Genomic DNA, 24,518 nt, shown 5'->3' with positions numbered 1-24,518 from the left:
TTGGGGAAAATGTCTGTGTCTATTTATAAAGTTTAATTTTGTTTTGTATCATTTAAGATTGCAAACCTGCTTTGTGGATTAGAACCTCCACTTTCCATATTACCGTACTTTGTGTCTGTGTTGAGAGCCAGATTATGTAGCCCATCAAGATGTATAGTAAGGCCAGAAGAGGGGGTATTTCTTACCTTATGCAGAATGCACAGGAAGAGTAAGCGAAGGTTGCCACGGACTACTGACTTTATAATAACTTATGAGCTTTACCACTCCCTCTGAAATAATGGGAACTGTGTACGTGAACCCAGCATGGTAGGGGTTGTGTGTGTAAAAGGAGCCAATCCCTGCAAGCAGCAAGAGGGACTTGAACGCCTGAACATGAACAGACCTTGGACCCAATAGACTGTTAGGAGTAGTGAGGAAGAAGAGGAAGGTAAACAAACATTTTTTTAAATAGATCTATCACTCTTGTATGCTTTTTAAATCTGTGTTTATTTAAAAAAAAGAAAAGGAGTACTTGTGGCACCTTAGAGACTAACCAATTTATTTGAGCATGAGCTTTCGTGAGCTACAGCTCACTTCATCAGATGTATACCGTGGAAACTGCAGCAGACTTTATATACACACAGAGAATATGAAACAATACCTCCTCCCACCCCACTGTCCTGCTGGTAATAGCTTATCTAAAGTGATCAACAGGTGGGCCATTTCCAGCACAAAGCCAGGTTTTCTCACCCTCCACCCCCCCACACAAATTCACTCTCCTGCTGGTGCTAGCCCATCCAAAGTGACAACTCTTTACATAATCAAGTCGGGCAACCGCATCTGCTCCAACCCCTCAGACAGAGACAAACACCTACAAGATCTCTGTCAAGCTTTCTTACAACTACAATACCCACCTGCAGAAGTAAAGAAACAGATTGCTAGAGCCAGAAGAGTTCCCAGAAGTTACCTACTACAGGACAGGCCTAACAAAGAAAATAACAGAACGCCACTAGCGGTCACCTTCAGCCCCCAACTAAAACCCCTCCAACGCATTATTAAGGATCTACAACCTATCCTAAAGGATGACCCAACACTCTCACAAGTCTTGGGAGACAGGCCAGTCCTTGCCTACAGACAGCCCCGCAACCTGAAGCAAATACTCACCAACAACCACATACCACACAACAGAACCACTAACCCAGGAACTTATCCTTGCAACAAAGCCCATTGCCAATTGTGCCCACATATCTATTCAGGGGACACCATCACAGGGCCTAATAACATCAGCCACACTATCAGAGGCTCGTTCACCTGCACATCCACCAATGTGATATATGCCATCATGTGCCAGCAATGCCCCTCTGCCATGTACATTGGTCAAACTGGACAGTCTCTACGTAAAAGAATAAATGGACACAAATCAGATGTCAAGAATTATAACATTCATAAACCAGTCGGAGAACACTTCAATCTCTCTGGTCACGCAATCACAGACATGAAGGTCGCTATCTTAAAACAAAAAAACTTCAAATCCAGACTCCAGCGAGAAACTGCTGAATTGGAATTCATTTGCAAATTGGATACTATTAATTTAGGCTTAAATAGAGACTGGGAGTGGCTAAGTCATTATGCAAGGTAGCCTGTTTCCTCTTGTTTTTTCCTACCCCCCCTCCCCCAGATGTTCTGGTTTAACTTGGATTTAAACTTGGAGAGTGGTCAGTTTAGATGAGCTATTACCAGCAGGAGAGTGAGTTTGTGTGTGTATGGGGGTGGGGGGGATGTGAGAAAACCTGGATCTATGCAGGAAATAGCCCGACTTGATTATGTAAAGAGTTGTCACTTTGGATGGGCTAGCACCAGCAGGAGAGTGAATTTGTGTGGGGGGGTGGAGGGTGAGAAAACCTGGCTTTGTGCTGGAAATGGCCCACCTGTTGATCACTTTAGATAAGCTATTACCAGCAGGACAGTGAGGTGGGAGGAGGTATTGTTTCATATTCTCTGTGTGTATATAAAGTCTGCTGCAGTTTCCACGGTATACATCTGATGAAGTGAGCTGTAGCTCACGAAAGCTCATGCTCAAATAAATTGGTTAGTCTCTAAGGTGCCACAAGTACTCCTTTTCTTTTTGCGAATACAGACTAACACAGCTGTTCCTCTGAAACCTGTTTATTTAAAAACGTTTCTTTACAAAGCCTGTTTGTTCCTTACTTTAACTGTCACATAATCCCTGAAGTTTATAACTAGGGGCACCAGAGCTCACCCTGCTCTAGATGGAACAGATCTAAGCAACTCGTAAGGTCAAGAGGATCGAGACACTGGGTTCAAGGTCAAGTCAGCTGGACTGTGGGGTTATATAGCCAAGACATGTATCAGACACAGAGTCTGCAACTGAGGAGTATGCCTGAGTAAACCAGAGCTAGAACAGCGACCAATTATTACCCAAACCCAGGGAGCTTAGCAGCCCTAGAATTAATGTTCTATTGGCATTCATTTGGGATGACCTGTGTAATCTATTTGCAGCTTTGCCAATAGTGCATTATGCCGTTATCCAAAATCTTACACCATACCATCATGTATTTTCTCTCTCAGTATATTTACATACACATTCACAAATATATATACATAAATATCAATAAAAAGAGAGCAAAGAGAAAAAACATTTACTGGGCATTTATAAGGAATTTAGATAAATATTCTCCAATAGTGATATTTATATTTAATACTTACCATTGGATCAACCCAAATTGTATTTCCCAAGGCAAGCACTATTTTTGCTTCATGAAGTTTTCCTCTAATTTTGTGATGAATATATCTAGTAACCTAATAAAAACAACTCTGATAGTATTTAAAGTACATCTTAAATCAAATACAGATTTTGTATCTATTTTAAGCTTAGAAGGTTACTAAATTATAATTAACAATGAAATTAGGGCATTTATCAAATAGTACCAGCAGTTTTGGAGAAAACCACATACAAACTATAAAAAGATGTACATTGCAAAATTACAGATTGTATTAATATTGTATGATTAATGGGGCTGGCCTAGAAGTCTAGTGAATTATGTTTTACTACAACATGGGGAAAAATACAAGTATGAGACAAGGGTATCGGAAGCTGTATCTCCAATTGCTCCTGGCAGACCCAAGGAGCAGTGATGACTGGTGTTGGAAGAGGCCACAACTAGCCTTCTGCATTGGTGGAAGAATGGTGGAAAGTTTTCAAGAGAAAGGGGGTAAAAAGGATTGTACTGGATTCTGAGAAGGGCTCTCAGAAGCTTACTCCCCAAAGAAACAGCACCAAGCATTTACCCACTTTGTGGGCAATTATGATTAAAGTAGCAGTTATGAAATAGGTTATGTCCTTTCTAAAGGCACAGGAATATTAAATCTTTCAGTAATGGAAGATCTTTTAAAATAATTAATAAAATTTACTTACAACACCAATTTCTAAAAAATTAAGGATTAACTATGAAGCATAAACTACCTGTAGCAGGGCGGTCACCCTGCTCCGGCTCAGAAGGGGTTAAAAGCCAGCCCTTGGAGAGGACTAGGGATGAGAGAAAAGGCTAGGCTGACTGGGGAAGCAGCCACAGCTGGGGCCCTGCCCCAATCTGGCCACAGCTGGCCCTATAAAAGGGTTATGAGCAAGGAGCTCAGTCAGTCTCTCTCTAGCTCTTAGAGAGGACCTGGCTGCCTAGGAAAGAAGGGTACTTGAGATAGAGCAGTGCTGGGGAAAGGGAGGAGGAGCTGGGGAGCTCCAGACTGGCAAGTCCCCAGCCGTAGGCGTTGATAGAGGTCTATGCAGGTACTGGGGCTGGGAGGTGCAGCCCAAAGATAGGCAGAGGCAGCTGGTCCAAACCCGCCTTGCCATTGATGAGTGGTTTACAGACTGCAGTCTGCCCCAGTGTGAGCAGGGGCTAGATGATGACTGGCAGTAGCCACTGAGGCAAGGTGGGGATAGAGGGTTGGGGGTTCCCCAGGGAGGGGAGACCCAGAGTGGGGGTGCACAGCCTGGAGCAGCACCCCAAGGTAAAGGGTAACCGGGGTCCGGGAGGGACACGAGGGCCAGCGGCAGGCGAGACACCGGCCCGGAGGAGGGGCTCCATATGCTGGAGAGCTAATTCCCAAAACGACCAGCAGGAGTCGCCACACCAGTGAGTCTTGCCTCACTACACTACCAAAAATATTGGCTCAATTTAAGTGATTCAGAAATAAGTTTTCTGAACTTGAGATAAAAAAGAGAGACATACTATATTAAAGAAAGATTACCTTAGGGTTCCATTCAATTTCATTATCAATAGGTTTCACCCTACAAACAATAAATTCCACAGCCTGTGGTGGCAAAATTCGAAATCTTGTAGGTAAGTAAAACAGCTGATGAACTTGAACTTGACCAGTTCTGCCTTCATCTATATACCTGATAGTAACATTACAGAAGAAACTATTTTCTTTTTTTGGGGGTATCTCCAACACTTGAACCCTTAAGGGAGAAAAGAAGAAGTGAAAATTTAATTTTCGTTTTCCAAATTAAATACAATACAGTACCAGAGTTACAAAAAATGAAATGATAAATACAATCTTAATCTATTGGGTTTTGCTTAACATTTATGAAAATGTAACGTAATATAATAGTAAATGAAAATATGAGCTACCTAATTGAGAGACAAGTAGGGTGAAATATTATTTTATTAGACCAACTTCTGTGGGTGACACACAAGCTTTTGAGCCACATAGAGCTCTTCACCTTGTCTCTTAATACCCTGGGACTGACACAGCCACAACTACTCTAGATACGACCTATTGAGACATATTGTGTGCATTAACTATACTAAACGATTATACTACATGGATTCTGGTTAATAATGGTCTCTTACAGTCCTCTGAATACTAATATTGAGCTTTTTCAGGTATATACAAATATTCAATATAAAGTACTTTAAAATATCCAGAAATTTTATTCTTTAAAAATCCTTCTTTTCAAATCAATCTGAGTATCCTACCTGTGAAAAAGACCATCTTTGTGTAATCCATACAGTGCTAGTTTCTCCACCATTTCAACGCACACTTTATTCCTAGCTTTCTTAAAATACTCAATCATCTCTCCAGCAAGAATTGCATATTGGTCCTTTTGTTTATCTATTATGCGACCGAAGTAGTTTGTTGCATCCACAATGTGGAGAGGTACTATCTGAAAGTGTTAAAAAAAAAAAAAAGACAACTCATGAGATTAAATTACTGAGCTACACAGCCTTTTACAGCTAAATCCACTGATTCATTCCAGCACAGATCAGAATAATAGTAGCCTACATGAAAAGGAATATTACAAACTGGGACTCAATTCAGTTTCTAACAGACATCTAGGTGTTCATATTGCAAGAGCCAATACCACACTATCTGTTCATAGTATATTCCATGTTTGTACAGAGGCCAAGAACTGAATTGCACCCATGTTGGTTGAGGTGTTAAACTGAACAGGCAATCCAGACAGTTCAGCTTAATCCTAGTCGTGATTCCTCTCCCACAGAGTTGAGTCAATGGCAGGATTAGGATATACATTGCTGGGCACTTGGTAAACACCCTGTCTGCGGATGACAAGCTGCATGGCAGGACAGTGAACTGGTCTTCTACAACAAACCTCATTAATGTACTGTGGGTAGGATGAATTGCCACATGGTATATGAATCCTTTAAGTCAAGGGAAGGAAACCAATCTCTTGTATCTAGTGAAGGGATAATAGTAGTCAGACACACTACAGAACTACTTTTTGGATATCTATTGAAATTCTGAAGGTCTAGGATGGGATGGAGGCCCCCTCTGGCCTTGTGCATTAGAGAATATTAGGACGGAAAACCCCTGTCCCAATGAATAGAGAGCTTCTTTTATGGCTCCCTAAGAACGTAGAGTTTTCACTTATTGTCTTAGCAAAGACTCATGAAAAGGGCCCCTGAAGGACTGTGATGGGTGGGAGGAGGGGGGGAAGATAGAAAGGAAGTGCAGGGTATATCCTGATTCCACCATGCTAAGTGCCCATTTCTCTGAGGTGATGGACTGCCACACATGTAGGATATGGTATAACCTGTCCCAGAAAGGTGGGAAAGGGTCAGTAAGTCCCAGGCTGGGTAGCATACTGTCTTCAACATAAAGTAAAAATTGCTGCCCTGGGCATGCCTAGATTGGTCAGCCTAATGAAAGGGATCATACTGCTGTCTAGGTTGACATTGAGGACAATATTATGGCCAGAGGTTGGAGGCCCAAAGACTTTGAAACTAGTCTCAAGTCCTTTAGGGTGTGCAAAGTCTCATCCATTTTGGATGAAACCAAGGCACAACAATCAAAAGGAAAGTCCTCAATTGTGTGTTGCACCTCCCACAGGAATACCTGAAGACTGTAACCAGGAGGAAAAGCACATTATTACTGTCACCATAGACCTGGCTGAAAAGTCCATCAAGTCCATAAAAGCCTGTAGGACTACGAAAGAGATGAGGCAGCCCACACTGACAAGTAATTGGAATTGCTCTCTGGAAGCTTCAGGCCACTTGCTGGCAAACTGGGATCTGTCCTCCTCATTTGAGAAATCATATCTGGACAATAAAGTGTGTTGACTGGCAACATAAAATCGTAAACTTGCTGCAGGATAAGTTTTTCTGTCAAAAAGCTTGAGTTTTTTGGCATCTTTTTCTGAGAGGGTAAGCCTTAGCCTGACCCTGATGGCTCTTCTCTTTCAGCATGGCCACAACTAATGATTCCAGGGTGGGATGTAAATAAAACAACCCCCTGAGACTGAACCGGGTATTTTCATTCCAATTGTTTGGTCACTGGTGCAATGCAGGAAGGGGCTGTCAGACTGTTTCGGCCTACTGCATAACGACATCATTTACAGGGAGGGCCACCTTCCCTACCACAAAGGGATAAAGAATGTTAATGAGATTTTGGGTACTCTCCTCCACAAGCTCTATTTGAATGTCCAGAGAGGCTGCCGCTCTCCTGAGAGGGTCCTAATGCATCTTAAAGTCACCTGGCACCAGGGAGAATACATCCAATACCAGGCCCCCATCCAGGGATGAGGCAGCTTGAAGCAGGGGCAACAGAGATAGCTCAGCCTGCTCTAGAGCTGCAGCTGGGAGTCCAGTCTTACATCTGGGAGTGTGAAGGCTGATTGGTACCTACCGTCACGGGCCTTTCAGTACTAATAGGAGAGTGCTCCCTTCTGGGGAGATATACTTGTGCTAGACCTTGGTGATGTACATGTGGATGCTGCGGGCATCCCCTCAGAGAATCCAATACTGCCACTGGAGGAACACTTTGGCAAGGAGTGTTCAAAGAGCTTCCCTTGGAAAACCAAGGGGGTTCAAATATTGGTCTAAGGGCAGCCTTCATGAAGATATATCGGAGACACTCCTCCCTCAGCTTCTTCATCCTGGTGATGAAGCCATGACAAATAGAGCACCTGCCTCTAATGTGGCCATCACTCAAGCACTTGAAACAACAGGAATGAGGTTCACTAACAAGCCTAGGCTTTTTGCAGCCCGTGCAAAGTTTGAAACCTGGGGACACTGACACAGGCTCCGCTGGTACTAGGTGGGGTCTGGAGACTCATTGGACTGGAAAAAATTCACAGTGATTCTTCTCAGAAGTTCCTGATGAGACTTTAAAATCCTCTGGAATTAGAGAAGAGTCCAGAATCATTGAGTAATCAGGGAAGAAGAAACAAAGGTTAGCAGAAGTATATGGATCCTCCTGTGATGAAACTGGTTCCTTGGGCCCAGGCTCCTCCTGCACCATTAGCTTCTCAGGGGGAACATCTCTTCATATTTCCAATCTAGGTAGCACTGGAAGCTGCTCTACTGAACACTCTGGAGACCTTCTCCTAGACTGAGCCTATGACTGAAACCTAGAAGAACAGGAAATACCCCAAGAGCTCCAAAATGGCCAAAGAGTAGAGCATGGGGGACCAACAAGCACTGTGCCATGACTATCTGTCTCTGCTGCATTATCAGACCCAAGCCCGATGCTCTCCTTCTGCAGGCAGTCTAGCAGACTTGCTAGATCAACTGAGTCTAGTAGGAAATAGTGAGATAGTAGAGGACTTTGAGCCAGACTGCAAAGAGTCATCTCAATAACGAGCAAGCATCAGGGGCACAAAGCCTGCTGGGGTCACTCAGCAATCTAATTTAGCTGCAGCCTATTGTGAAGAGGCCACCATCGGTACCAAAGCAGGTGTAGTAATCAGTACCTCAAACAGTCCCAAGACACCGATGGCACACCATCATTAACCGGTGTCAGGAATTACCTCTCATACTCAGTGCCATGGTATAAGTTGGAGTCAGTACCCAACTGGAGTCCCAGTACCAAGGCTGTTGGTGCTGAGACAGAGGCAAAAGAATGTACCAGTGCCGTCACACTGTATACCAATGCCAAAGAAAGTGCCTGAGAAGCCGTAAACCCCTACAATACTTCTTGTCTGGAAGCAACATCTATACCACTAACAGTCTCATCAGAACTAAGACAGACAGACAGACCCGGTAACATAGGAGACAATGCAATGGGCTCCTGTACCACAAGAGAGTTTGGAATGGAGAGGTAAAGCAAACCTTAGCTGCATTTTAAGCTTACAGGGTTGGCAACACCAATAATGTCTGCCCCAAAACAGCATCCATTCTAAGGGGAACCAACAGCTATCCTGAAAACAGTACTGAAAACAACAGTATGGCACAGATCCTCCTGCCACCATAATGGGGAAACATGGGTTGACAGCTCAGCTCTACCCTTGGTACCTGAAGAGTCTCAGTGATGTTCTGAGTCCTTTTATTGAAGAAGAGGAGGAATTCTCTTAATGTTTACCATTCAAAAATGCCTCCCATGTTATGGAATGGAGGAAAAAACAGCAAATTAGTAGTCATTTCTATGGATAGGAATGCTCATTATTACTGCATACAACATGCATTGATCTAACCAGCAATTATACTGGACAAGACATACCGGTTTGTCCTGTGTCCCCTTTTTCAGGGAAGCCCTGGAGAGGAAAACCAACCTCTCTCTCTCTGGTGAAGAGTCCAATTCCAGGGGGAGTGTATTAGAGACAACCACAGCCACACTTACTGTCTGCAGACAGGCGGGGATCAAAGTGTTTACTCTAGGGCCCAGAAGTCGAGGCAGGACTCATTGCCTTCTCCCCAGGTGATGTTTAAGGTGCAGGTCTCTGGAAATCTGCTTTCTTTTCTTGAAAGAGGGGCAGTCATTGAACCTCTCAATGTGTCCCTCATCAAGACAAAAAAGGCAGCACATATGGAACTCACTATTCGGGATGGACACCCCACACAATGCTCAGTACTTAAAGCTCAGCAAGTGCTGCATGCCACCAATGCATAACACCAAAATTAACTATATAATAACATACAGTAAAAAATAAGAACTAAAAAACCAAAAGTGTACTAACTATTTGCCAACCATGTAGAACGCTAAACTGACAGACTATGCACAAAAAACCCATGAGGAAAACTTCAGGGGGAGCTCAGACTCAGGCCATGGGTAATGAGAATAAAATAGAGAGTTGGGGAGGCACTGCCCCAATATCACCTCAGAAGGATGTCAGGATGCATGCACTGCCCTGACAGGTAATGCTGCGAAAACTCTTCAGCTCCAGCACACGGGATGCACAAATATCCCTGAGTGGAAAAAATGTGTTTAACCATTCAAAAAAGAATCTCATGTACTTCCTGTGGACCAGATAGATGTCAATGTGTAAATCTGTCCTGTAAAGTACAGAGCCATAACCCAATTAGTTCTAAGCCTTTTGACTGAAAAGGCCCAATTTTGGAAGTCCTTGCCTTTCTGATCCTTTTGCAGGACCTGGTCTTTTACTGGATACTACTAAAGATCCTGAGGTCAGATGTGCCTAAAATTGTTCAAGACTATAGGGGATACTTGGTAGTGCTTCTCTACTGGCTGTGGGCTGGAGGGGAATAAGGCTAGAGAGTGCCACAGTCCCCTTCACTAGGTCCATTATACCCCTCATTAACTGGAGAAAAATTCTTGATAGCACTGAGGATGTCAAATTTTCTCATGGTTCACCATCGTCTGGATGTTCCAGGTTTTGTCTATCTTTGTCAGCAAGTCCTGGAAGGTCTTAAAATGATATATGGTTGATGTCAGGGCCAAAGTGAGTGCTTCATCAGGAGAATACGAAGACCCCTTAGGTAGAGAAGGTAGTTGGTGTTCATCTGCACCACCACAAGGGGCTTCCTCCATCTCTGGCATGGGGGTCTGGCCACTAGAGCCTCTTCTTAGACACATGCTACAGTTCCTGATGATGTAGGGAAGGAGGAGTGACTGGGAGTTGGCAAGGTGAAGTTTACCTCCAGGAAAATCAGTGCCATTAGCTGCAAGTCTAGTGCTGGGAGTAACTTTTTACCGTTAAATATGATAGAATACTTATCATCAGACGGAAGCAAAAGAACCATGATTGCAAATCTAACCTGAATACAATTCTCCAAAGGGAATTATTATCAAATAACTAGTAACAGTCATTCAAAGCAGAAGATCCTGATGTCTCTTCAGGTTTGGATGCGACTTTTATGGACCGCTCACGTAGATATAATCTGAGACTCACGTATGCCCATTTTCTGGAGCAAAAAGCAATGGCAGATTGAGCACTTATCAGGGATTGTCCTACTTGAGGAAGAATAGGCATCTATCTGCTGTACCTATCATCTAAGGCCATAAGACCACTGCATGATGGACAGGGTTTAAATCCTGGGGATTTATATCCACCCTGATGGCATTTGGTGCCAAGTGCCTCACACCACTGTAAAGGGGCTCTTCCCCATCTTTTTCCTGACAGAGTGGCACAGCTGCTCTGCCCTTTATGCCCTCACACAGGAGCATGAAATGGAACAGGGCATATGTGCAGCTCAGATAGACGGCAACTCAGAAAAGATTCCAAGCTCATGTACATTTAAAGAAGAATTTTTATTTTCAGTAGTCTCCCACAGGGCCTCATCTAAGCAAGGCTGGGAACCTCATTTTTAGGATGAGGCATGCCACCAAATCCGACTTTGAGAAGACCTTCCAAATGTCAGAACCCTGGAGGATTACTGGTTTGAAGTCCTTTTGGGGATTTCTAGCTACTGTATTGGGGGAATATCTGCCATCTACTCTGATATGGTCCTGGACACACGTATGTCAAGATGGATAATAAAACTCAGAAGTCTGGTTTTAGAAGTCTGGTCCACCTTCCTGTCTAATGGGTCTTTAGAGGTGCTGTGCTGGGGACAGCTAATGGGAGTGACCCCATAATTTCTCTATTTCTCCAAGATGTGGTACAATTTCCTTAGCTTACTTGGAGTGACCATCTTGTATCCATGAATAATCACATTAACTGTTTCAATTACAGTAATAGCTTCTTTTCATCCAGCAACAAGCACAATCTCCCCCACTGAACTTAATTTCTGGTTTGGAAAGCTGAGGCTATTTTAGTGCAGCAAGCCCAGATTCTGGCACAAACTAATACGACAATGGCAATGAAGAATTAAGTTCCTTATTCAAAAGAATGCTGACGTGTAAAGAGCTCCACCAAGCACATAGTTTGAATAATGGCTAAAAGGTAGAAATGGAAAAAAAAAACCCCACAGTAGTAATACAGCATCGGCAGTCCTTTATAGGACTCCTGTTTCCTTTATCCAATGGGTTAGGAATGAGGCCTCATTTTCTAAAAGGCCTAAAATAGAATGGCCTCAACACAGGAGGTCCGAATCTTTATTTTTCTCATTGCAGACCCCTTCATTGATAATAAAAGCCACAGGTGAACTTTGAGGATGCTCACAAGACCCACCTTCACTTCAGACTAAGGGCTTGTCTACACTTGAAATGCTACAGCTGCAGCACAGCAGCTGTGCTACTGTACCACTTGAATACAGACACTCACTACAGTGAACGGAGGGGTACTCCCACCAGCATAGTTCGTCCACCTCCCTGAGATGCAGTAGCAATGCTGACAGAAGAATTCTTCCATCGACTTTGCACAGTCTACCCTGGGGGTTAGGTTGTTTTAAATACATTGGGGGGGAGGGGGATTTTTTAACACACCCGAGCAATACAGCTGGATCAATTTAACTTTTGGGCACAGACCTGGCCTAAGACTGTCACACTGCTTACCTCTACTGCAAACCCTTCAGGTGAGCAGGACACGCCATCCACCACAAACAGATGAGGGTTATTACTGTGGGCTTAAGCAGTCACTGGAATTGAGAGCATTTTTTGCCCTTCTTTTTCTTCTGTGAATATTGTTGTGAACAGCAGCAGTCAAGACCACCTGTTCACTTCCCTGAGCTAAAGAAAGAAATTAGGACAGAAAGGAGAGCTATGGGGGATAGAACGCACAAGGGACCAAATATACATGTTATTCTGTTGATGCTGTTAATTGTCAAATCATAAGAGTGCCAACTAGCCATCAAACCTGAGTACTGTCAGAGTTAAACAAGATAAATTCTAATAACTTACTGTGACACATCCAGCCATTGGTATAGTGTTATCTGACATCTTTTGGGGTAAGTCTATTTGTAAGTGAACTCGATGACGATCTGGACATATTCTCATATCCCTGCATATTCACATTATAAGAAAAACAGTTTAAAGAACAAGATCGAGAACTCAAAAGGTAGTATACTGAAATAGTTTAGACCACCATTTCAGGAAAGTTTAAAAACTCTAAAATTTTGTAAAAACCATAACTGAGACAGAAGCTTACCAAGAAATATGAGGAACAACAAACTTGGGGCGGGGGGGGGGGGAGACGACGAGTAGAGATTTCAGAAATGTGATGTGGAACTCAACAGCAGCAGAAAAAACAAGCACTAAAATGAAAACTCACTACTGAGGGTTATTTATTTTTACTATCTGATTTGTGATATGACCCAACTGCAATAGGCACTACATATTAATCCATTAATGTGCATGCACATTGAACCTCTCCTCAATCCACCAAAGCAAGAGAGAAGATAAAAATTTTCAAAAGTTCAATTTACTTGAAGGGGTCATTTTAGCAAAGACTGAAGAATTACTGGTGTTGATTAGTCATCACAAATGTACTCTCAGACTTAACTATTTTTAAAAATCAATAATACTGATCATTACTACAAGAAAAATATCACAAAGGGCTGTAATGAAAGAATCCACCAGTTCTTTGCTCTTCAATGAGCTAACCACCAACATTTTAACAGTTATTTTCCAGAAGGAAAATAGATTTATTACACAACCCCTTCACTATCAGAGGAAAACTAGTTGGCAGGCAGGGAAGTAATGTTATAACTTCCAAAGATATCTGCTGTGCCGTGGAGGCACATGAACACTTTTTACTGTTAAATATGACAGAATGCTGATCACCAGATGGAAGCAAAAGAACCATGACTGCAAATCTAACCTGAATACAATTCTCCAAAGGGAATTATTATCAAACAACTAGTAACAGTCATTCAAAGCAGAAGACATTAAGTAAACTTGTTAGCATAAACTTGATATTTTCTTACTTGCAAACACCAGATCTTTTAAGGTACTGACAAAGAGGCCTTGCAAGTTTCATATCTTCTTTAGCCTCAAGCACCCCCGCTGTAAAGTCACACAGTTCCGGTGGAATTTTAGCTTCTGTGTGTTCTAAATAACGCAGTACACCAACTGCATGGCATCCATTTCTTTCTGTCAGCAATAAGATTGATTTTGCCTTTGTATATACTTGCTCTACAGAGGAACCCTTCAGCAAAAGTGGAAGAAATTTATTTTTAGGCTTTAGAAGTTCTTCAATAGTCATGTGGCAAAATGTTACTGTTAATAAATGAATGCTAGCCAGCAAAAGTAAAATGCCCACTAAAAGCCACTCAAACCTGTTCTAGTACATTCTGGAAGTTATCAGACATGCTGTGTAAGCGCACACCAAAGACTCTTGGAGAAGCAGGAAAACTAAAATGAACCACACAAGTTGCATCAGTAATTCCCAAGGACGGCATGCAGTCATCAGTTAAAACTGTAAAAGAAAAAAATTTGAAATATACACATCATGCATAAGTACTATAAAATATTACAGAAAAAGGCACATTACTTAATAGTAATTGTGTTTGTTATAGCTGTTCTCTCCTTCATCCTCTATGTTATGACTAGTTTTCAAGAATCTGAAGGTAAAAGGTTTTCCTGTCTTCCATAAACATTCTTACAACAGGTATTACTTAAACCCTTTGCTCTCAGTCAAGAAACTTTACACACACCAAAAAATAAGAACACAGGATAGAGGAAGAGGTGACAAATTTTTATCACAGGTAATTTTAGTATGTTAAGATGTGTCTTCTCTTTTTCCATTCAACAGACCAATTCCTTACCCTGAACTTATATAAAAGAATAGTAATGAGGAGGAGGAGGAAGAGGTCACTGTATCATGCTGTTTGCAACAAATGATCTAAGAGCAGAAATCATATAAAGTAAAATGGATGACAAACAGATCTTCATGAAGACATTTACAGAACAGCTTCAATAAAATACAATAGATAATCCAATACCAGAGGTGCTGAACAATGCCCAGGGTTTAACCCTTCTGCATCCCCAGAAAAGGTGTCTCAATTAGAAACAACAAGGTGGGTGAAGTAATATCTTTTATTGGACCAACCTTTTACCTCACCCACCCAGCTTGTCCTTCCAATATCCTGGGACAAAACACTGCTACAACAACATTGCAAAAAATCAATCTGAAGCAGCAGTTTTTCAGCTTGATTTTTTTGAACTTCAACACATTTCCTCCAAATTTACAGCACAGTAATTACAAAAACAGTTTAGCCCAAAATAAAGCACAGACCCATGGGATCCATTGTTCCAGGGGAGTTCACAAAGAGGACCTCAAAAGAGAAACTGTCTTAAGGAAACAGGAAACATATATGTACAAAGTACAATAAACTAAACTCTAAACTCATATCCGTGAAGTGAAAACTGAATGTGGAAGTGGCTTGCATTGAGGTCTTTCAAATGCTGCCAGAGGGAATTAACAGACAGGAGATATAGGTTATTTATGCTGTAAGGTCTACTATACACCAACGAAAGAAAGCTTCCCAAGTCAGTTGGTACATAAGCTGGTACATGGTAGACTTCTTCCTAGGTATTAAAAATAATGGCATCAACTTCTGGTGATTAACCAAATTATACAACATCTCAAATACTGTGCAGCTAGGCTCCATCTTTTGACACCCAAATATTGAAGAGGGAGCTCCTGAAGGAGGTTGAGAAAAACCGGCATTTTCATGACTCATTTTCCAATTTATCAGATCCTAAAAGACATCTTTAACTGTTATGGAAAAAAAGGTTTCCAAAGTCAGCACTGAGCATTGACAATTATTCTATCCTTGTTAGCATAGATCTTCCTCACAATTCAAGCAAAAAGTGAGTAAAGAGGAAGTTATGAAAAAGATACTACAATGAAAAGGAGAAGGCATCTGTGAGAGATGTTTCTCTCAGCGCCTGGAACAAGAGCTGGTAATCTTTTCGTTGGATTGAAAGGCAAAAAGATTCACCTGAGATACGTCCCACACAGATGTTATCATCTGAAATGGTGACTTATGTATCTGCCACTCATCCTGAGACATGATGCAACTACAGTCTATCAGTATGAGGGTTCACCATTCCATTAGAATGAACATTTTTTTGCTAACTCAAGAATAAAATTTTATTGCTTCTGATCTTAGCTTTTTATACCGGCTTGATGTACCTCACCCCATCCTGTTTTTGTTACATTCCAGTTCAATTGTGGAACAGTTTGAGTTTTTGGAAAACACTTTCTTGGCAGCTGCTTTGCATGTGACAGTTAATGCTTAAACTCCTTTTTAAAAATATTTTCTGTGATGGAAACCCATCTAGGTTCAACATCTGGGCAATCAGGAAGCTTGATGAAATATGAATGTTCTTTGGGAATGCTAAGTCGATTTTGGTGCTAGAAATTCCTGCTCTGAAGAAGAAAAAATTGCAGCAGTCTTTGAGGAAGTTCCTATGTGTCTGTGCCCTAAAAGAAAGCTATCATCATGAAGAGGTGTAGCAACTGTCGCTTTTAGAAATTTGTAGACAAAATGGGAATCACTCTGACATACACCTGTATTTCTTCTATTTTTGAATGCAAGTTCTTGTTTTCCCTTTTCGCTCACTCCCTCCCCCCCAAAGTCCAAAACAAACAAAGAAAACCTCAAACAAACCAAAACCTGCACTTAGAGGTTGAGTTGATCTTGACATGTCTTACATGAGCTTTTCTACAAGTACATGACCATTTCAACCAAGAAAGTTTTGATCGAAAAGCAAACATCAATGGCAATGGTAAATTTGGTTACCCTTTTCTCAGTCACAAGAGCATGATCACAGAACTTGGAAAACAGATGCTGGGACTGAAAGGAAGCCCAAGGTTAACATTTGTTACCTATCAGAAAATGCGGAAATATAAGACTATTTGGAGAGAATGAAATGAGTGTAACAACTTCAGATCTACGGAGAACAGGTAATTATCTGGGTCACTTTTAGGCATAAGCGACAGGGTGCTGGGCAAAGGATTGCTGATTCAGAGCTGGCTTGAGATAACCTGGCCCTAATTAGGGAAGCAGGGACAGCTGTTACCTAATTAGCCTGGGGCTATGTAAAAGCCGCAGGGGAAGAAAGTCAAAGGGGGAGCAGAAAGAAAGGGAAAAGACAGGGAGTGGAAGCAGGGAGGTAGCTTTTCCCTCCTTCCCGCCTCCAGATGGTGAAAGATCAACTGTACACGGTGAAGCGGTGGTGGGAACAAGCCTGTGAATAAACTGCACCAGTGGTTACTAACCCCCGGGTCTCAGACTTGGTGGACCTAGCAGAGCTCAGCTACAGCATACTAATTGAAAAGTGACTAGTGTAAGACTGGATGAAAGTCTCTGGTCATCTCTGCTTCCACAAATAATCCAGAGTAAATAAAAAAACATTCTTCTGAAGGCACACGAGATGATATTCAAAAATTTTGGAAGTTCTGAATGGCCTGGAAAATTGCAAAACATTTCTTTGCAATGGAGGATAAAGACGATGAGCTAAAAAAGAAGTGGGGTGATTCTCTTGCATCTCAATTGGATATTATCTGAAAATTACTTTCTGCGCCCATCTGTTTTGAGTTTTAGTGGTCAGAATATCAAGAAATATGTTAGACATCACCTAATGGGGAAAGACTACAGGGTTAGAGTCTCATTTTCTTTGGTGGGCACTGAATTCTGGTTCTCCACTCAGGGAGACTGTACTGCAGAAGCATAGTATTTTTCAATCCAGAGATCTGAGAGAAATGAAGAATTTGAAGATTGATAATCATAAACCTAATATCTGAACCTGGATTGTTGAATTCTGATATCCTGGTTGCTATGAGGCAAGATCCTCTCAAACTATGAGGAGTTTCCAAGTGTCTTTACTATGGATCCCTCAACTGCCATAAAAGACACTTGAGAAAGAGTCAATCTAGATCAGAGGTGGGCAAACTACGGCCCGCAGGACCGTCCTGTCCGGCTGCTCAGCTCCTGGCCGGGGAGGCTAGCCCCCGACCCCTCTCCCACTGTTCCCCTCCCCCGCAGCCTCAGGAGCACAGCAGCATGGCTAGCTCCAGTATGGTAAGAGAACGGGAGGTCCCGGGGGGCAGTCAGGGGACAGGGAGCAGTTGGATGGGGCAGATGTTCAAGGGGAGGGGGCCAGTCAGGGAATGGGGGGGGCTGGATAGGTGTGCGAGTCCCGGGGTGTCTGTTAGGGGGAATGGGTGTGGATATGGGTCAGGGCAGTTAGGAGACAGGGACCTGGGGGGCGGTTGGATAGGCGGGGCAGTCAGGGGACAGGGAGAAGGGGCAGTAGGATAGAGGGTGGGGTCCCGAGAGGGGGCAGTCGGGGGGCAGGAAGCGGGAAGGGGCGGATAAAGGGTACGGGCCAGGCTGTTTGGAGAGAGACAGCCTTCCCTACCCGGCCCTCCATATAGTTTTGTAACCCTGATGTGGCCCTTGGGCCAAGAAGTTTGCCCATCCCTGATCTAGATGGAAGTCCGTTCCATTTCATCTGTCATGCATTCATCAGTGCACTACTGACAAAGATTTATTGGGAAAAGCAAGTCACACCGCAGCAAGTATCAGATACTTAAATGATTTTACAAGACTTTTGATATCGAAATTTTAGTCATGAAAGCATCACCCTGGAAGAGACTACATTGTTCTTGGAAGCCAGCAACTGCCAAATACAAATCTCTTATAAAAACATTTTATGTCTTTCAGGACTCCAGAACCATTAAGCAGAAAGAGAATGTGTTTGGAAAAGATACTATTTTCAGAGTAGAAGAAAAGCAAGGATATTCATCCCATTTTACAGGTATAGTTGACAAGACATTTTACCAGTTAATCTTTATTTGTCTTAATGAAGCCATACAGTAAATTATCTTCGAGTATATGAAAATATAGCTTTGTAATCCTTTATTTTCAAAGGTGTGCTTTTGAGAATGCATAGGATTCTGACTGTCAAATTGCTTGATGTCCAAATGACTGATTTTTCCCTCTGTTAAAATAAAGTGTGGAGACAACCACTGAAGCCCAGATGCAAGCCAGGAGATCAAAGGACAAGCTTTTGTATGAGCACTGGCAACCAGGCTCAGCATAGACCACTATGAAAATTTTGTAATACTTAAATGGCTAAGACGACTGCTCTAAAAACACAGGGGAAAAAGACTTCAACTTTAAGACAATAAGAATAAGTACACTATAAAAAGTTGTCCAGCAGTGAAACAAAAGGGACAAAGGGAAGAAAAGTTCCTCCTGGCCCCAAGTTGTGACTCTACCAAAGAACTTTTTCCCTAGCTTGAAGAAAAGGAGTACTTGTGGCACCTTAGAGACTAACCAATTTATTTGAGCATAAGCTTTCGTAAGCTAAGCTTATGCTCAAATAAATTGGTTAGTCTCTAAGGTGCCACAAGTACTCCTTTTCTTTTTCCGAATACAGACTAACACGGCTGTTACTCTGATCCCTAGTTTGAGTTAGCCTCACTGAAAACGAGGCAGCTTTTATCTGAGTTACTAATCCACACCAGACTGCCAAAATTCAGAGCCAGTTGCCTCCTGTAGAAAAACTGGCATAACCTAGCAATGAGTATTTAGAGTGGTGCATGATCCACACACAGAAAGTGACATATAGCCAAGAATTGGCAAATGAAACTTTTAGCGGCATTCTTAAGCTGCTTTCTCATTTTAGTAACGTAAGTAAATGAAACATTTATCCATGAGTTCTTATATAGAGTCAACAACTGTGAAATACCACTGTCTAGAGACATATTCTTTAAAAACAACGTTACAGCAAAGACCCCAAAAATTTTTAAATGACAAACTCAAAAAGGAATGTACTTACCTAACACAACATGGGTGCCAGAACTAAATTTTTTTTTCCATTGCTCTACGGCATATTTGAAATGAAATTCAATTTGTTTGTGTACTTTCAAGCAGAATATGGAACTACTCTCCACTGCCTAATGATGAAACATAAAAGAGTTATGAGTTTTTCCAGAAATATACTACACAAATGAAATCTGATTACCAACTATTACTCTAGCTGAAACAAAATATTCTTGTGCTACTGGTACATTACATACCTCCTGGGGTCATATGTAGAAGGGGTACCCACAAAATCTTCTATTTAGAAATAATTCTGCTTTGTAACTTTAACTTCAATCATTCTTTAGTTTAATATTTTTAGGTAAACAGGCTTTTTGTTTATTAAAATAAACGTGGTGTTTTTCTTATTTAAAGTCAATCCTCTGATATAAAAATGCTCAGAATTCTATTTAAATGTTTTTGTGAAGAAATGGGCTGTCTTACCAACTAAAATGTCTGATGGTTTTTGAGTGCATGGGTAACCCAAAAATAGCTTCTACACAAGATTTCAACTTTCTATGGACTTAGTCCTCCATTCTGATTAGAGCTAGAAAAAAATCTCTCAAATAAATTATCAAAAGTATTCAAAAATTGCATCCTGTGCATGTACAGGATTTTCTGCTACTAATATGTTAACAATTTTTCAGATATATTAACGCTCATGAGATGCATAACATCTTGAAATATTGAAATAAATGATACTGTTTTCATCTGTAATTAATTATTACACAATCAGATTTTTTCCTTTCAAACTCTGAGTCAAAAGGAACACACTAATACTTTTTGATACCTCAAGGCACAGATGTGTCAAGTAATTTTCTGTCTAGACACTAATAAAACAAATGACTAATAGAGCCAGCTGCCAGAGGCCAAATGATTCAATCAGGAAAATGGATCTCTTTATATAGCACGTTTTTAATAACTGAAATAATCAATTTTTAAAAAGGTGTCCTCTTGAATTAGTATTCCACTTCAACCTGTACTACAAAATTCTGTTTCAACATTTTTGCTAACAGTATTCCACTTAAAATATTTTTCAACTGATTTGGCACACATGGCTTAAAACACTTACTAGCAGTCAAACATGAAACTAAGGTGGCAAAAATAAGAGAACAATTAACTGAAAAGTCACTTATTTGAAATGTCCTATCTCAACTACATAAAGCGTTAAAAGCTACTTTATACCTCCAAATTTCATGAAGATAGAGATTATGATTAAGTGATTAAGATCCTTGAGTGGATTACAGTTGCCACACCGTTGTTTTGTCTCAAATGTAGAGGTTATTTTCAAATGTAATAAGACCTGTGAAGCCACGCAATGACAGGTGGACTGCACTGGCCTAGGGGATATGATTTTTGACTGATACCTGAGAATTCTGACTGATTGTCAAGCTGAAACCTTAAACAAGGGTTTTAATGTTCTTGGGGAATGAGACAAACCAAAGCTACTTGGAAATATGAAGATAAAAATGTTTTGCTGGAGCTCAGAAAGGAATGCTATATGTGGATAAGTGTTCTTGTGCTTTTGCTATTTTTAGGCATTTTTTGAAATAGCAACTATGTACATACTGTAAATGAAATTACATACAAAAACTCCCTTGGAAAAGTGTGTTGAGGTTTCCAAGTCAAACACAAAGAAGTGAAGATGTGGCAAAATTAAGGTTGCCTGTGTAAGGGAACCAGGTTTGTTGAGGCCACACGGGGAATATCAGGATAACTTTGGACTTTTCCAGTCTGATCTTGTGAAGCACCCACGCCAGGAGCGGGGTGGGGGGAAAGGTATAGGAGGGGAGCGTCCCATTTGATAAGAAAGGCATCACCTAATGAGTGAAGGCCCAGCCCTGCTCTGGAGCAAAACTGAGGACATTCAGTGTTCTGTGCAGTTGCAAAAAGCTCTACTGTTGGTAACTCCCAATGCTTGAATACACTGTGTAGCACACGTGTGTCCAGTTCCCACTCACGGTCCTGAGAAAAATTCCTGCTTAGTGCATTTGCTGTGGTGTTTTGGCATCCATGTAGGTATGATGCTATGATATGGATATTGTGTGTGATGCACCAGTGCCAAAACTGCATGACTTCTACGCACAGGCAGTGTGAGAGTGCTGCCCCCCGCCCCTTATCTGTTTTACATAAAATGTGCATGCCAAGTTGTCTGTGAGGACTTATATGGTCTTGTCTTTGGTGATGGGTAAGAAGAGGGAGTACACATTGTGAACAGCTCATAGTTCTAAAATATTTATGTGCAGAAGGGACTTAACGGCCCTGGATAGAATGAGAGTTCAGATGTGCTCCCCAACCTAGGAGTGGTGTACAAAAGGCACCCCATGCAGACGTGTCTGGTTGTGTCCACCAGAGTTGGGAATATTTTATCTTGTTTGGCCTTGTGAGGTGTTCGTTTATATTGTGCCTGTGTGGGATAAAGGTCGTCTGGAGCCAGGATTGTAGATACTATATGTGTAGTCTTGCATGCTTGACAATGAAAGTCATGGCCACTATGTGGCCCAACAGTTGCAGACAAGTCCTGGCAGTTACCTGCAGACTGTTTAGTGTTGTGGAGATCAGATTGGTGAAAGTTAGGAATTGTTGCTGTGGTACAGAGGGCATCACCTGAGGAGAACTGAGGTAGGCTCCAATTAATTCTAGTTCTTGCACTAGCAGTAGTGTTATGGACTGCCAGATTGGTTAAAAAGGAGTTAAACGATCTCCGAATGGTTGGGAGATATCAGTGGTTCCAACACTAAAAGAAGTGGGGGATCTTGGACTCTCAAACCAAAGTCTCGAATTTGCCGTCTAGATGCAGGGTGTTGAGACGTAGCAGACGGCGGTGGGAGTTGTCGCCTCCCCATAGGTCTCTCTTTTCGGCCCTGTTGTTAATATTGTCTGTGGGGCTGTGTATAAGAAGTGAACCGGAATCTCTATGGGTTATACTATTTACCCTGTCTTTTCTTGGTCCCAGGTATATAGAAGCCTAGGGATCTCAGTGTCGCCCTCGATTCCTTGAGCATGTGAAGAGACTCATCTGTTTTGGCTGCAAAGAGTTTTGGTCCTTCGAATGGCAGATCTTCCAGCACTGATGGCACCTCTCTGGGAAATCCAGAAAGATATAACCAAGAAGCCCTTCGCATCACTTCTGCAGTGGTTACGGACCTGGCTGCCATGTCTACAGAATCCAGGATGGCCTGTAATGCACTCCTGGTGATGAGATGTCCTTCTGAAATAGTGGACTTGAATTGTTCTTTTCTCTCTTCAGGAATAAATTCAATAAATTCTGAGAGTTTGGAGTACTTATTGTGATCATACTTGGTGAGTAATGCTTCGTAATCCTGAGGTGTAGAGAGTGGCAGAAGAGTATGCCTTACGGCCAAAAAGATAGTCTCTTCCAATCCCTTTCATATGGTATATTTTGGGGGTTATGAATGCCCCATTCACTGACCGCATCCACCACCAAAGAATTTGACGTTGGGTGCAAGAGGAACTATTTCCTTCGCAGGCACATAATATTTTTTTAATCAGACCTCTTGCAAGTAGGTGGGATTGTTGCTGGGGTCTGCCAGATTGATTTAATTGGTTCCATAATCACATTGTTCATGGGAACAGTGATTTTGGACAAGGTCGATGTCTGTAAAATGTCTAGGAGTTTATGCTATGCTTCCTGGACTACTTCTAGTGAAACGTCCAGTGAGCTCACAACTCTCTTATAAAGGTCCTGAAATTGTTTGAAATCATCTCCCACATTGGGAGATGGTGGCATGATGGAGTTGTCAAGGGAAGATGAGAAGTGGGTTGCTAGTGTCGTCTCCTGGTCAGAAAATTCTTCCTCTTCTTCAGCCCCCTGTTCTGTAGGTTCGGGTGGACCCAGTACCAAAGGTGAAGGTGACTGAAGTGTGCTCACTCTGGGTGGACTGGCAAGTTTGTGTTGTGGGGGACATGCCACCCATGGGCTCCAATACAGCCACTCTATCGGAAAGGGCATCGGTGGCATCCATGGGTGCCCGTACCAGTGATGATCCTTAGGTTCAGCAGAGTATCTCCTGTGCAGAGGATCTGGTCTGATGAGAACATGAATGGGGGAAGAATGTTGTGGGGAGTATATTTCCCCTTCATCCTCTTCATCGCTTGAGAATGGAGGAACAGATCGAGGCAGAGTGATGAGGTGGCTTAGTACCAAGTGTGCTGGAGTAATGTTGGTTCTGAGAATAGGAGGCTCCGGCATCGAGATGATAATGAGGTCTTATTGACACAGTAATTGCTGCAGTGTTGGTGGCATTAGTACCACTGAAGTCGTAGCGGTTGGTACCAACTGTTGCAGCATCACTGTCGATGTGGTTTGTGCACCAAGTGAGTGGTGCCAGTACTAGGTGGCACCATCATCTGTGGAAGTGCTGATGGCATGGGGTTTCAGTTTCCCCTTATTGCCTGTATCAGAGCTAGCCCACTTGGGGTCTTTTGCTCTGTTGATCCCACAACTTTGGACACAGAAAAGGTTGGTGCGGTCGGTGCCAATGGGTTTACCCATTTGAGGAATGCTGTTTCTTGGCTGATTCCCAGGATGGCATGGTGACTCACTTTTTTTTTTTTTGGCCACCTTCTTTGCGGGGTAGTGTTGAGTCTGATCCATGTAGGTAGGGCCATGGGTGACCTGTGTCCTGAAGGTGTCCTTGCTTTTGGCTGAGAGGCTGAACAGAGTGACTTCTCCCTGAGAAGGAGTCTGAATTGTAGGTCTCTTGCTTTCCTGGTCCAGACTTTTAGGCTGTGACAGCGCAAGCACTTTTGAGGAATGTGTGTCTTGCCGAGGCAGCAAACACAGAGTGCCCGTCTGAGACGGGTATTGAAAGTCTGCAGGTGAGGCAGCATTTAAAGACCAGGGAACCAGGCATCCCCCTCAGATAATATTTCCCCCCCAGGAGGGAAAACTAAAATTTCTACTCTGACACCAACTGGAAAGCTAACTTTCTAATCTAAAGGGAAAAGATTTCCGCCCCCCCCCTCAGAAAGAAAATTAACATGGAAGAATACGAACTATAACAACTAAGAAACTACGGCTAACTAGCAAAAACTTTGCTAACAGTAAAGGACATTGAGGTGCTGCTAGCTGCTCTTACTCAAGCCAAAGGCAGAAGAGAA

The 24,518-nt window shown here is 42.2% G+C and overlaps 1 protein-coding gene across 3 annotated transcripts in view; it reads right to left on the bottom strand.

Annotated features, from left to right (window-relative positions):
* The window catches only part of TDRD12 (tudor domain containing 12), a 120,578-nt gene that overhangs the window by 38,404 nt on the left and 57,656 nt on the right, over window positions 1–24,518 (bottom strand). For all 3 annotated transcript variants that reach the window (XM_075118409.1, XM_048816635.2, XM_075118410.1), the window contains exons 19-25: window positions 19,372–19,489; window positions 13,854–13,993; window positions 13,503–13,723; window positions 12,478–12,577; window positions 4,980–5,167; window positions 4,249–4,459; window positions 2,707–2,799 (exon numbers count right to left, since the gene is read on the bottom strand). In XM_075118409.1, the coding sequence (XP_074974510.1) occupies window positions 2,707–2,799; window positions 4,249–4,459; window positions 4,980–5,167; window positions 12,478–12,577; window positions 13,503–13,723; window positions 13,854–13,993; window positions 19,372–19,489 (1,071 nt within the window). The remainder of the gene's footprint in view (window positions 1–2,706; window positions 2,800–4,248; window positions 4,460–4,979; window positions 5,168–12,477; window positions 12,578–13,502; window positions 13,724–13,853; window positions 13,994–19,371; window positions 19,490–24,518) is intronic.

Source organism: Caretta caretta, chromosome 12 (genome assembly GCF_965140235.1).
Source record: "Caretta caretta isolate rCarCar2 chromosome 12, rCarCar1.hap1, whole genome shotgun sequence".
NCBI lineage: Eukaryota > Metazoa > Chordata > Testudines > Cheloniidae > Caretta > Caretta caretta.
The sequence above is the reverse complement of the archived record's forward strand: the minus strand, read 5'-3'. Positions and strand labels throughout refer to the sequence as shown.